Here is a 13,393-nt window from a genome sequence, read left to right on the forward strand (position 1 = left end):
ATTATGGAAGGAACTCTGGTCTAATGAATGTGCACAGACTTACTTCCACATCTGAGTGTTGACGTGCTTGTCCATCATGGCGGTAAGAGCACATCGCATTCGATCCCAGCGCCGGTCAAACGAGTAGCAGCTTCTCCCAAACAGTTGACTTCCAAAGGTACAAAACTGAGCAGCAGGGATGGAAATAGTTAACACAAACTAACAAACCAATCACACACACTGCTGCTTCCCATGCACGGTGCAAGCTGCCACTCAATGGAGGTTGGTACTGTTTATAGGGCCTGTCAAAACTGGATAAGGACAGATTTTTTCACACATCTGGCTATGCTGTTGTTTCATTGTTGCTGTGATGTGAATTTAAGGAGCTTAATAAATGTAGAGCATATTCCTGTAAGAGTCAAATATAAAGTGAACTTGTGGTGAACTTACAGCTGCCGGCCGTGGGTGGTAACCTGAATAGTGACAGTCCAGTTTGTCTGTGCTCTCCTCCCTCTCCCCCTCGTCACTGGACAGGCGGGAGACCCCGTCGGGGGCGGACGTAGAGGGGTGGGGCGACTCGTGGACCGACAAGGGGTCTCCCGGGGTACCCCCACCTCCGTGAGAAATAATGCTGTTCAGTCTGAGTGCAGAGGAAACAGTGATTTAGGAACACACATCAGGGATGCAGGTACTGGCTGTACCACACTGCAAAAAGTAGTTGTTGGATGTTGAGAACCCAGGAAGAGCACGTGAAGTGACTCACCGTGGAAGACCAAGATTGTGAGGTCTGGGCTTGCCAAACGCCAAAGGCTTGGTGACGTCGGTGGCTCCGTTGCCATGAGGCACCTGGTGGGCGTCGTGGTGGGGGGCAAGCCGGGAGGGGGAGGGGTGGGGTTCCCTGAGAGGGGTGGTCTGCTGGGGGTGGGGGTGCTGCAGTTCCCGTTCCCGGGCTTTGCTTTTGTGCTCAGCCAACAGTGTGTCGAACCGTTTCCTCCGGCCCAGCACTGCCCTCCGCTGGCTTAGGGAATGTGTCTGAGGGAGGGAGAAGGCCAAAACGTATGTTAGGTCAGGGTGAGCTGCACTCTGAGTATCTGAAGGCTGTGACATGGAATAATTCATAACCACACAGAACAGAGAGAAAGAGAGGGGGCAGAAGAGAGGGCTTGGTACCTTGCATGTTAGGGATCGTGTGCATGGCTTCCGAGCTGTCATATCCAGGACTCCACAGTGGATATCTGGATTAAACTCACGTTCTGATGGAAGAGAGAGAGAACAGGAGAGGTAGAAAGGAAGAGAGAGCGGTAGCAGAGAAACATAGTATTCAGTTAGTGGCATTTCTGCCAATAACAGCTAGTTTTCAGTTTCCCCCTCCCCACTCAGACCACTCCCAGACAGTCCTAGCAAAAGTATTGCTTGAGAAATTGCTCTTTAATTGAAAACAATCACAGTAAGGTACTTAATTGTTACCCAGAAATGATTTGATATTGAGATAAAAACAGCTGCATTGGACCTTTAAAACAAAACATCCTACAGACATAAACCCCCATCATCTCCTCTCACCTGACAGTCTCTTGTAGAGGTGTTGTCTGCTACTGGCGCTGTTGTCCTGCTTCTTGTCCAGGGCAGAAAGGGAGAGATGGCCCTTGCCGTTGGGGATCTGGCCGGGGGCCAGCAGGGGAGCCTTTGGTATGGAGGGACAGTTAAGGCCTGGCTTCAGGGGTGACGAGGAGCTCACAGTGCTGCTGGAGGAAGAGGACGATAAGGGGGCCGAGGGAACCTGCACCATCTTGGCCGACGAATCCAACTTCAGACGCATCTTCTCCACTTTGACCGCAGGGGTCAGGCTGGAAGAGAGGGATGGACGGAGGTGGAGAAAGCGAGGGATAGAGGGAGTTCATTCATCTATAGCAGCATCAAATACTTCAGAAAAAACGTTTCATTTTAACAGAACAGCTGTAGGAAGAGTTTGAAATGTGTTCAAATCCTCAAGCAGAAAGCCAACATGTTTTGAGTGGTTGCAAATGGAGTTCGATAAAGGATCTATTTTTAAAACTAACTCTTTAAGGGGCTCATTTAGACAGAGAGTAGCACAGGAAGACTTCCGACAGAGCTAGACTTCTGAGGAGCAGGGAGAGGACCTAAGATGAAGAGATAAGATCTAACTCAGAGGATCAAAACAAACGTGAAGCAGGGCTTTAAGAAGCAGGGGACTGAAGTAGGGCTGGCCGATATATCGAATTAATTAGAATTGATGTTTTAGTGCAAAATTCCAAATGCCTGTCTCGCAAGAATCAAGATTATTTTGTATTATTTATGAGCGTTTATGTCTGCTTGTTCTCATGTTGTCTTTTTGGTCTCATCTCTTTCTGTCCTGTGTGCACCTTCTCACTCATAGACACACCAAGCCCCTCCCCTGCCACTCACAACTGAATTTCCACTAGTTACTATAGCAACAAAGTCAAAATGGACTATATTATGAATAACTATGAAAACAAGAATGTGCTTTTTGGTCTTAACTTAAGGTTAGGGTTAGGCATAAGGTTAGCAGTGTGGTTATGGTTAAAGGTAGACTCAGCAAAATACTGAAATGAGATGAGCGAGATGCACAGTATCTGTACATGTGAACGGGTTCGCTTCACGCTTGCGCTTGCGCTTCACGCAAAACAACAGAGAAATTGAGCCTCGCACTTTAGCGCTCTTAGTTGCTGCGGAAATTGACCCACTATGCTGTTTACTTTCTGCATCTACGTCATATCGCTGAGACTACGCTTTAAGGTTAGGATTAAATAAACATTTGAAAGGTCGACTTTGGGCAGGAAAAACTGTCCAGCTCCGCCCCTTTCATTAGATTATTGCTGACTGTTTGAAATGCAGTGACCTTTAATTGTGCAACAAAGCTTATTTAGGAAAAAACACTAAAAATATTTAGATATACACTGTATCGTGAATCACCCATATATTGGAAAAACATTGAGCCATATCGCCCAGTCCTAGGCTGAAGTTCAACATGACAATACGTTTTACTAGAGTTCAGCATGGTTCACCAGCATGGCTAGGCTAGACATGACTTACATCTTGTCGTTGAGCATCCTGAAGGGAGGGAAGTGAGGTCTCTGCTGGATGCCTGGCAGCTTCTCTTTGGCTGGTTTGAGGATTTTGGAGTTGGACGAGGCGCTGGTCCCACTGGAAGAGCGCCCCATGGCCCCTCCGCTGACACCCCCGCCACCCGTCCCACTGCTCCTGCTCCGAGACAGGGGTGAGGAGGTGGCTAAGGTGGAGGTGGGCTTGCTGGACGAGCTGTGTCTTCTCTCTAGATAGGGGTCAGGGGAAAAGCAGGTTAGGGATAACCTAATGTACAGTCCACACAGACACATGACCTACAGTGCCTTCAGAAAGTATTTACACCCCTTGACTTTTTCAAATTTTTGTTGTGTTACAGCCTGAATTTAAAACGGATTAAAATTAGATTGTGTCACTGGCATACACACAATAACCCATAATGTCAAAGTGGAATTATGTTTTTAGAAATGTTTACAAATTAATTACAAATGAAAAGCTGAAATGTCTTGAGTCAATAAGTATTCAACCCCTTTGTTATGCAAGTCACATACGTTGCATGGACTCTGTGTGCAATAATAGTGTTTAACATGATTTTTTAATGACTACTTCATCTCTGTACCCCACACATACAATTATCTGTAAGGTCCCTCAGTCGAGCAGTGAATTTCAAACACAGATTCAACCAGAAAGACCAGGGAGGTTTTCCAATGCCTCGCAAAGAAGGGCACCTATTGGTAGAACGATAAATATGTAAAATGCAACATTGAATATCCTTTGGAGCATGGTGAAGTTATGAATTACACTTTGGGTGGTGATGAATACACCCAGTCACTACAGAAATACAGGCGTCCTTCCTAACTCAGTTGCCGGACAGAAAGGAAACCGCTCAGGGATTTCACCATGAGGCCAATGGTGACTTTAAAACAGTTACAGAGTTGAATGACCGTGATAAGAGAAAACTGAGGATGGAACAACATTGTAGTTACTCCTCGATACTAACCTAAATGAGAGTGAAAAGGAAGCCTGTACAGAATTACAAAAATTCCAAAACATGCATCCTGTTTGCAATAAGGCACTAAAGTAAAACTGCCAAACATGTGGCAAAAGAAATTCAGTTTATGTCCTGAATACGAAGCCTTATGTTTGGGTCAAATCCAAGACAACACATCACTGAGCACCAGTCTTCATACTTTGAAGCGTGGTGGTGGCTGCATCATGTTATTGGTATGCTTGTTGTTTAGGATAAACATTAACCAAATTAAGCTAAGTGCAGGTAAAATCCTAAATGAAAACCTTGTTCATTCTTCTTTCCAACAGACACTGGGAAACAAATTCACCTTTCACCAGGGCAATAACCTAAAACACAAGGCCAAATATACAGTGCATTCAGAAGGTATTCAGTCCCCTTCACTTTTTCCACATTTTGATTCGTTACAGCCTTATTCTAAAATTGATTAAATCGTTTTTCCCTCATCAATCTACACACAATACCCAATAATGACGAAGCAAAAACAGGTTTTTAGAATTTTCTGCATTTCTTTATTATTTTTTTTAAACCCTGAAATATCACATCGTTGCTGCACAGCTATTTTCAGGTCTCTCCAGAGATGTTCAATCGGGTTCAAATCTGTGCTCTGGCTGGACCACTCAAGGACATTCAGAAACTTGTCCCGAAGCCACTCCTGCGTTGTTTTGCTGTGTGCTTAGGGTTGTTGTCCTGTTGGAATGTGAACCTTCACCCCAGTCTGAGGTCCCGAGCGCTCTGGGGCAGGTTTTAATCAAGAATCTCTCTGTACTTTGCTCCGTTCATCTTTCCCTCGATCCTGACTAGTCTCCCTGCCGCTGAAAAACACCACCATGCTTCACCGTAGGGATGGTGCCAGGTTTCCTCCAGATGTGACGCTTGGCATTCAGGCCAAAGAGTTCAATCTTGGTTTCATCAGACCAGAGAATCTTGATTCTCATGGTCTGAGAGTCCTTTAGGTGCCTTTTGGCAAATTCCAAGCGAGCTGTCATGTGTCTTTTACTGAGGAGTGGCTTCCACTCTACCATAAAGGCGTGATTGGTGGAATGCTGCAGAGATGGTTGTCCTTCTGGAAGGTTCTCCCATCTCCACAGAGGAACTCTGAAGCTCTGTCAGAGTGGTTCTTGGTCACCTCCCTGACCAAGGCCCTTCTCCCCCGATTACTCCGTTTGGCCAGGCGGCCAGCTCTAGGAAGAGTCTTGGTTGTTCCAAACTTCTTCCATTTAAGAATGATGGAGGCCACTGTGTTCTTTGGGACCTTCAATGCTGCAGAAATGTTTTGGTACCCTTCCCCAGATCTGTGCCTCGACACAATCCTGTCTCGGAGCTCTACGGACAATTCCTACAACCTCATGGCTTGGTTTTTGCTCTGACATGCACTGTCAACGGTGGGACCTTATATAGCCAGGTGTGTGTCTTTCCAAATCATGTCCAATCAATTGAATTTACCACAGGTGGACTCCAATCAAGTTGTAGAATCATCTCAAGGATGATCAATGGAAACAGGATGCACCTGAGCTCAATTTCGAGTATCATAGCAAAGGGTTGGAATACTTACGTAAATAAGGTATCTGTTTTTTATTTTGTAATACATTTGAAAAAATGTCTTAAAACCTGTTTTCACTTTGTCATTATGAGGTATTGTGTGTAGATTGATGAGGAAAAACATGTATTTAATCAATTTTAGAATAAGGCTGTAACGTAACAAAATGTGGAAAAAGGGGTCTGAATACTTTCTGAATGCACTGGAGTTGCTTACCAAGACGACATTGAATGTTCCTGAGTGGCCTAGTTACAGTTTTGACTTAAATCAGCTTGAAAATCTATGGCATGACTTGAAAATGGCTATCTAGCAATGATCAACAACCAACTTTACAATTATTTGGTTGTAATTTTGGGTAGAGCAGATATATCCATATGTTTTTGTTAGCTGCGTGTGCGACATAACTCCACCAGTCCTACCGATAATATCATTTACGAAGATTATACCTTTTTTAAACATTTTGTCAGAATAAAATTGTTTTTTATCAATTAGTATATTTGAGTTTAACCACAATATTTGTTGCAATATTTGTTCTGTTGTTTCTGGAGGATTAAATTGAAATTGCAACCAACTTTCGATGCCTTGTTTTAGAAATAGTGATATTTGGGGGATTATTTCCTTTTCAAATAACTGAAAGTGAGAGGTTGTAATCTGAATAAAGGGAAAAAGGCCATTCTTGAACATTGCTAGAGAACCATTTCGGATTTAAGTATAACTTTTGTATGACTGAAGCTTTTAGTGATAGGTCTAATGCTTTAATATTGAATAATTTCTGTCTTCCGAATTCATATTCATTATATAAATAGGGCCGTTTAATTTTGTCTGGCTTGCCGTTCCAAATAAAATTGAATATTTTTTCCTCATATCATTTAAAAAACTGTTCGCTAGGCGTAAGCAAGACCATAAGCAAATAGGTAAACTGGGATAATACTAAAGAGTTAATCAGGGTGATTTTTCCACAAATTGACAGGTATTTTCCTTTCCATGGTAGTAAGATCTTATCTATTTTTGCTAACTTTCTATTAAAATGTATTGGAGTGAGATCATTTATTTGATTTGGGACATGTATTCCGAGTATATCCACATCACCATCAGACCATTGTATTGGTAAACTACATGGTAATGTAAATATTTTATTTTTTAGTGATCCAATTCGTAATATAGTACATTCATCATAATTTGGTTGTAATCCAGAGCGGTTAGAAAATGTATCTAGATCCTCTATGAGGCTGTGGAGGGATTCAAGTTGTGGATTTAAAAGAAAACATGAATCATCAGTGTACAATGACACCTTTGTTTTTAAGCCCTGGATTTCTAATCCCTTGATATTATTTTTGGATCTGATTTTAATAGCTAACATTTCGATGGCCATAATAAACATATATGCCAATAGTGGACAACCTTGTTTCACTCCTCTTGACAGTTTAAAACTTTAAAAGAAATAGCCATTATTTACTATTTTACACCTAGGGTTACTATACATGATTTTAACCCAATTTATAAAGAGATTGTCCAAAATTGAAATGCTCCAGGCATTTATATATAAACCCCAGTCGTACTTTATCAAATGCCTTTTCGAAGTCTACTATGAATAGCAGGCCTGGTTTCACAGATTTTTCATAGTGTTCTATTGTTTCCAGTACTTGCCTTATATTATCTCAATGTATCGCCCATGTAAAAAACCTGTCTGATTAGAATGAATAATGTCCGACAATACCTTTTTAATTCTATGCGCTATACATTTTGCATCACAACACTGAAGTGTAAGGGGCCTCCAATTTTTAAAATGGACTGGATCTTTATATTTTCCACTTGTATCCTGTTTCAGTAATAATGAAATCAGACCTTCTTCTTGAGTGTCTGATAATCTATCATTTACATAGGAGTGGTTAAAACATGCTAATAACGGTCCTCTGAGTATATCAAAAAAGGTTTGGTATACCTCGACTGGTATGCCATCCAACCCTGGAGTTTTCCCGGACTTAAAGTCTTTAATTGCATCCAGAAGTTCCTTCTCTTTAATTCACCTTCACATGAGTCTTTCTGTATAGCTGTTAATGTTACATTATCAATAGAAAACAAATCTCTACAATTTGCTTCAGTTAGAGGAGGTGGAGGCGACTGAAACGAAAACATACGCTTCAAGTACTTTGATTCCTCCTTCAAAATATAATTTGGTGAATCATGGGTGACTCCATCATTTGTAACCAGTTTCAATAAATTATTTTTGGTAGCATTCCTATGTTGAAGATTTAAAAAATAATTTGGTGCATTTTTCCCCGTATTCCATCCAGTTTGCTTTATTTTTTATAATATATTACACTTGATCTTTCTTGAATAAGTTTCTCCATTTCTTTTAGTTTTTCCTCTAATTTATTCTGAGCCTCTTTGTTACATTTTTTTTTTGCTATCTATCTGTTCTGTTAGACCTTCTATTTCCTTTGTTAGTGTGGACTCTTTTGACCTAAATTGCTTTTGTTTTCGAGATGAGTACTGAATTGCATGGCCTCTAAAGGCACATTTAAAAGGTGTCCTATACAATAAGGGGATTTGCTGTACCTATGTTATGTCGGAAAATATATAATATAATATAAATTCCTCTGTCCTAGTTAAAAACAAGTTATCATCCAATAGGCTTTGATAAAATTTCCAATATCCTCGCCCACGTGGAAATTCAGTAAGAGTAATGTATATGCCAATTATATGACGGTCCGACCGCATTCTGTCCCCTATCAACACTTTTGGTGCCAACGAGAATGACATAAGAAAGAAGTCAAGACGACTAGCTTGATTGAGTCTCCGCCATGTATACCTCACTAGATCAGGATATTTAAGCCTCCATATATCTACTAGTTCTAATGTATCCATGACATTCACGATTTCCTTAAGAGCATGAGGGTGATTGTTTGTAGTGTGATTTCCTTGACACGGGCACATAACTCATAAGGTAGTAGTGTTCTTTCTTCCTGAAACAACGGGCCTTTGAACAGTAACATTTTTGCTATAAATGTGCATGGAATCAACGGGTAAACATTTCCTTAATAGAGTCAAAAGCAGGCAGCTTCAAAAGCAAAGAAAGCCTTGCTGATCCAGGCCAATTCATCCTGAACTAGAAACACGGGTCAAGAGCTTGATTTCCTGTCAGCCAGAATGGAACGGTTGGGCTTCCTATAACTGATAAAAGACAGAGATGAAAATAATTAAACAAAGACAAAAAAACAGCAGCTGCTGAACAGGACAAAGGGCCCCGTGCAATCAAAACCGTATTGCAGTATTTAGCCTGAACAGTTATTTCTAAAGTTATGCAGCTCTCACACCCCATAAACGAACACAAGCTGACACACACACAAAGAGAACATGAAGGTAAAACAGAAAGAGAGAAAATGAAAGTTATACAGTAAGAGAGGAAGAAAGCATGTGAGAGAAAGCAAGAGAGTCAGCTCTTTAGATAAGAGCAGAGCACTGAAATGAAAGTGAGCTAAAGACTAAATGCAAACTCCAATGTGGTGTTGAATTTTGGCCAAAGCAACTCGGGGCTGTTCCAGTCCTGAGAGGGTTAATCTGACTATTTTACAGCCAGATAACAGAAACAGAAACACTGACTGCACTACCTCCTCCCAACCAGCAGAGCAGCACTACAAAACCAGTTTCATCTTCTAGCCATGGAGAAAAGCATGTGTCAGAGAAGGAGAGAGCGAGAGACAGAGAAACCAATAAATATACATACAATCAGTGTATGAGAGGAAACAGTGAGAGAGTAGAGAAATAAGAGAATGGAGAGAAAGCACAAGAGAGAGATGGATAGATAGATATATACATAGATACGAAACTCCAACTAACTCCATGCAGATCTGGGCTTCATGCCAATGCTGTCTCAGTGGGTGAGCAGCAACAGAGCAGGACCGAATGCACAGCTACCACTCCTAGCCCCACACCCACAGTTCTACACTACACCAGCTAGCTAACAGAGCAACAACCCCAGGCCTTTCCTCTCCCTCCTCACACAGACTAAACCAGCCCAGCCTATATGCTGTGACAAAGCTCCTCCCTGAGTCAAGCTGGAGCTTCCCCCCAGGGCCTCTCCCTCTTATACCCTCCCGCCCATGACACACTGTCTTCCTGCTAACAGGCTAGGCTAGCACCCAGCCTCTCCCCCCATTCAACCCCCCAACCCATCGCTGCTGCTCAGTCCAGCTCAGAAGTTGCTTAATAACCCACACGCAAGCACAAGCAGGCTTCCCCAGCGTGACGTTCCCACAACGCCTGCCAAACGCTGAGAGAGCCAGCCAGCCACAGAGGTCCTGGCAGACCAGTAGAACAGGAAAACAGTGACGGAGAGGAGAGGAGCAGTGTTATGGTCTATTCTCACACCATCTTCTCTCCGTGGAATCCCTGGCTACTGAGGAGACAGGCTGGCTGGGGAACATTTTGGATAGTGGGCCCCGGCATACAGTATAGGCCTACACACTGTACACTCAGTGTAGGCTACACATAAAACAAAAAGGCCCAATCAAAAGGAATAGGCCTTAAAATATCCTCTTACACCTTGACAACACTATTGTAGAAATCGGTTAATAAAACCAGATCTGCTTTAGAGCAACCAGTTGGTGGATTGCATACTCATATGGTGTGGATGGTGTATTTACATAGTCCTGTCAACAGTGCAGGCCTGTTCTCATCAGAGCATATAACTCTGCATATAGCCCCACTGTCAAAACACACCATCCACCAGGGGACCGCAACAGGCGGCCTGTCGGCCAAAACCATCCCGCAAGCATTGTTTTTTGGTATCCCCGTTTTTGTTTTTTAAAACGTGGCGGTCCAACGCCCTATTAAGCCACTTTATGTTGGTGGTTTCTTTATTTTGCCAGTTACCTGTATGTATGCATGTGATCGTGTGTCAATGTAATCAAGGTATGAAATTATTGATATTTTCAAATACAATCTCTTTTTGGGCCTAGTTGTGGTCGATTAAAAAAAGTAAAAAAATTATACAAATTATGTTCCGGCCCCCCACCCATTCACTCCGACAAAAATCGACCTGCGGCTGAATCTAGTTGCCTACCCCTGCCATACACCATATGGATGGGCTTCAAGCAATACAGGAGAATGAGGTGAAACAGTCTAGATTGTGTTAAGCTCAGTGGATCTGCCCTCAGAGAGAGAAGAATCACAGCATATAGAATCACAGTGCACTGAACTTTAGCGGACTCTCTCAGCTAATGCCTTTCCTACCAGCAGCAACACAACAAAGCAACACAGTGGCTTCATGGAATGAAAGTCATGTAAAACTACAGACTACAACCAGCGCAGAAAATGAAGGTCCGTCTTTTGTGCCTTGCAGAGATGAGCTCATTACTCTATAGAAGACAAGTCCACTAATGTTTCACTGGCCAGACAAGTCCAGTAGTCTTCAGAGAGGCACTGGCGAGTCCTGTGTTCACACACTGTACACTGGAAGACTAATGAATGAACAGGCCTACTATGGAGCTTCATAATGACTAGTCTATCTCTACAATTCACTGAGACTATCACTATGAAGATGAGACAGACAGTCTGTGGTACCAGTGGATGTGAGCTATCCAAGACCATTGTCTTACGTCAAATCGCGTCACTCCTACGCGACGCTCGTCCCTCAACCGATCTGTCCTGTAGGACGTGGAACTCATCCTAAAATGTTGGGATTCCCGACAATCCGTCATTCAAACATGAAAACATAGTTCCTCATTTTTTCTATCACTGCGCTCTCAATTAACTCCATGAAATAGGCACTGGTTGGTTAGCGGCATCATTTCATTGACAGGCTCAGCTAGCAAGCTATGTTGGACACATTTATGCTAGCTTTCAACCCACTGCCAAACTTCAGAAATACTGCTCGGTGAGGCACAAAAATCCTTAGCTAGATGTAAAAAATATGTAAAACTTTGACATTTTTATTGTTTTAGCTGTTTTTCAGCAGACGATGTCACCTAGGTGATATTTTAGCACATTAGACAGCACATTGTAGCCAAACTACTTTTAATCTATCCCATTACCCTTTGCGAGACCCGAGACAGATCAGTGCAGGTGGAATAGTCACACTATCTGACTTAAGACAATGATCCAAGCCAGATTCATCCTATCTAATTTAATGTTATTGCACAACATCTAAAGTGGAAGTTCTGTTAACCTCTTAAGTATCAGATTTTCGCCTAAAATGACATACCCAAATCTAACTGCCTGTAGTGCAGGACCTGAAGCAAGGATATGCATATTCTTGATACCATTTGAAAGGAAACACTTTGAAGTTTGTGGATATGTGAAATGAATGTAGGAGAATATTACACATTAGATCTGGTAAAAGATAATACAAACAAAAAAACATGTTTTGAAATTCAAGAGAAAGGCCACAATATAATATTGCTGTTTAGGCGCAATTTAGATTTTGCAGTGTGTGCGCAAAGTTTCAGATTGATCCTGTGAAGCATTGCAATACTGGACTACTTTGTATCAAGTCTGCCCAAATGTGCCGAATTGATAAATTTTCAAGTACATAACTATAGAGAACATTCAAAAATGATATGGTAATACAAAATGTAAGTTTACACACTCCCAGGAATGTCATACATAACCGATCATTAGCTTATACACTAACTTTCACACATCTAGATGGCCGGGAGGGGTGGGTGTGGAGCCAGAGACAGCAGGGGTTCAAACTGTAGAACCCAGTTACATTTGAATATCAAACAAAACTATGCTACATTTTATCTCTGGGACCCTTAGGATGACAAATCAGAGCAAGATTACTGAATGTAAGTACATTATTTACCTTCAGAGGTGAATGTATCAAACCAATTGGCGTGATACGTTTTTTTGTTGTTGTGCACTCTCCTCAAACAATAGCATGGTATTTTCTCACTGCAATAGCTACAGTAAATTGGACAGTTCAGTTTGATTAACAAGAATTTAAGCGTTCTGCCCATATAAGACATGTCTATGTCCTTGAAAGTTTGCTGTTACTTACAACAGTCATGCTAATCACATTAGCGCACGTTAGCTCAACTGTCCCGTATACGGGACACCGATCCCATTTACATTTACATCATTTAGCAGACGCTCTTATCCAGAGCAACTTACAAATTGATCCCGTAGGGGTTAATGAACTACTAAGCTATAGTAGTCAGGTGCAACCACACCAGCACTAGGCTAACCTCAATTTGTGGAAAGTATGAACTTCTGTAGTTGCTACTCTATTCACGTGCCATTAGTCCATGATTGCTCTGTCTTGACTCTTGACACACGACCAATGAGTGTTCCCAATGACACTTGAGTGCTATTGTGTCTCCATCTTGTGGCCAATCCTGATAACTGTATAACCAGCAACAACCAGTTATGAAATATTATAGGCCTAGCTTTTCATTCAATCTTTCCTTTGAGAAAGAAACAAACACCCCATAGTAAAAAGGACAGTAGTGATTCCTTTGAAGCCCTGTGGCCTTGACTGGACAATTTTAATGGTATTGATCCCAATGTCCACACCAACATAAAGTGCAGTGTAGTAATGTATGCATATTGGGACACAGATGGACTTAAGTGATCAGCCCAGAGTAGAAATGGAAGGATGTGCCATTGAGGCATTGGTTTTGACACCCACAGGAAGATATAGGCTAGAGGCTCACCAGGATTACACTAGAAAATTAATATTCCAATTTAGCTTAAAAAGCAAACTGCTTGCATGCAATTTTACAAACTCATTAGTTTATAAGGACTGAAAGATCCATACTAAAGCCTCTGAAAGCATGCCTAAA

At 41.9% G+C, this 13,393-nt stretch overlaps 1 protein-coding gene across 1 annotated transcript in view; it reads right to left on the reverse strand.

Moving 5' to 3' along the window:
• LOC123492033 (ataxin-7-like) overlaps positions 1-13,393 on the reverse strand; it is a 39,255-nt gene that overhangs the window by 5,600 nt on the left and 20,262 nt on the right. The window contains exons 6-11 of the mRNA XM_045223686.1: positions 3,052-3,289; positions 1,540-1,823; positions 1,150-1,232; positions 743-1,011; positions 430-619; positions 44-165 (exon numbers count right to left, since the gene is read on the reverse strand). Coding sequence (XP_045079621.1) covers positions 44-165; positions 430-619; positions 743-1,011; positions 1,150-1,232; positions 1,540-1,823; positions 3,052-3,289 — 1,186 coding nt within the window. The remainder of the gene's footprint in view (positions 1-43; positions 166-429; positions 620-742; positions 1,012-1,149; positions 1,233-1,539; positions 1,824-3,051; positions 3,290-13,393) is intronic.

The sequence above is a fragment of the Coregonus clupeaformis genome, chromosome 12 (assembly GCF_020615455.1).
Source record: "Coregonus clupeaformis isolate EN_2021a chromosome 12, ASM2061545v1, whole genome shotgun sequence".
Lineage (NCBI taxonomy): Eukaryota > Metazoa > Chordata > Actinopteri > Salmoniformes > Salmonidae > Coregonus > Coregonus clupeaformis.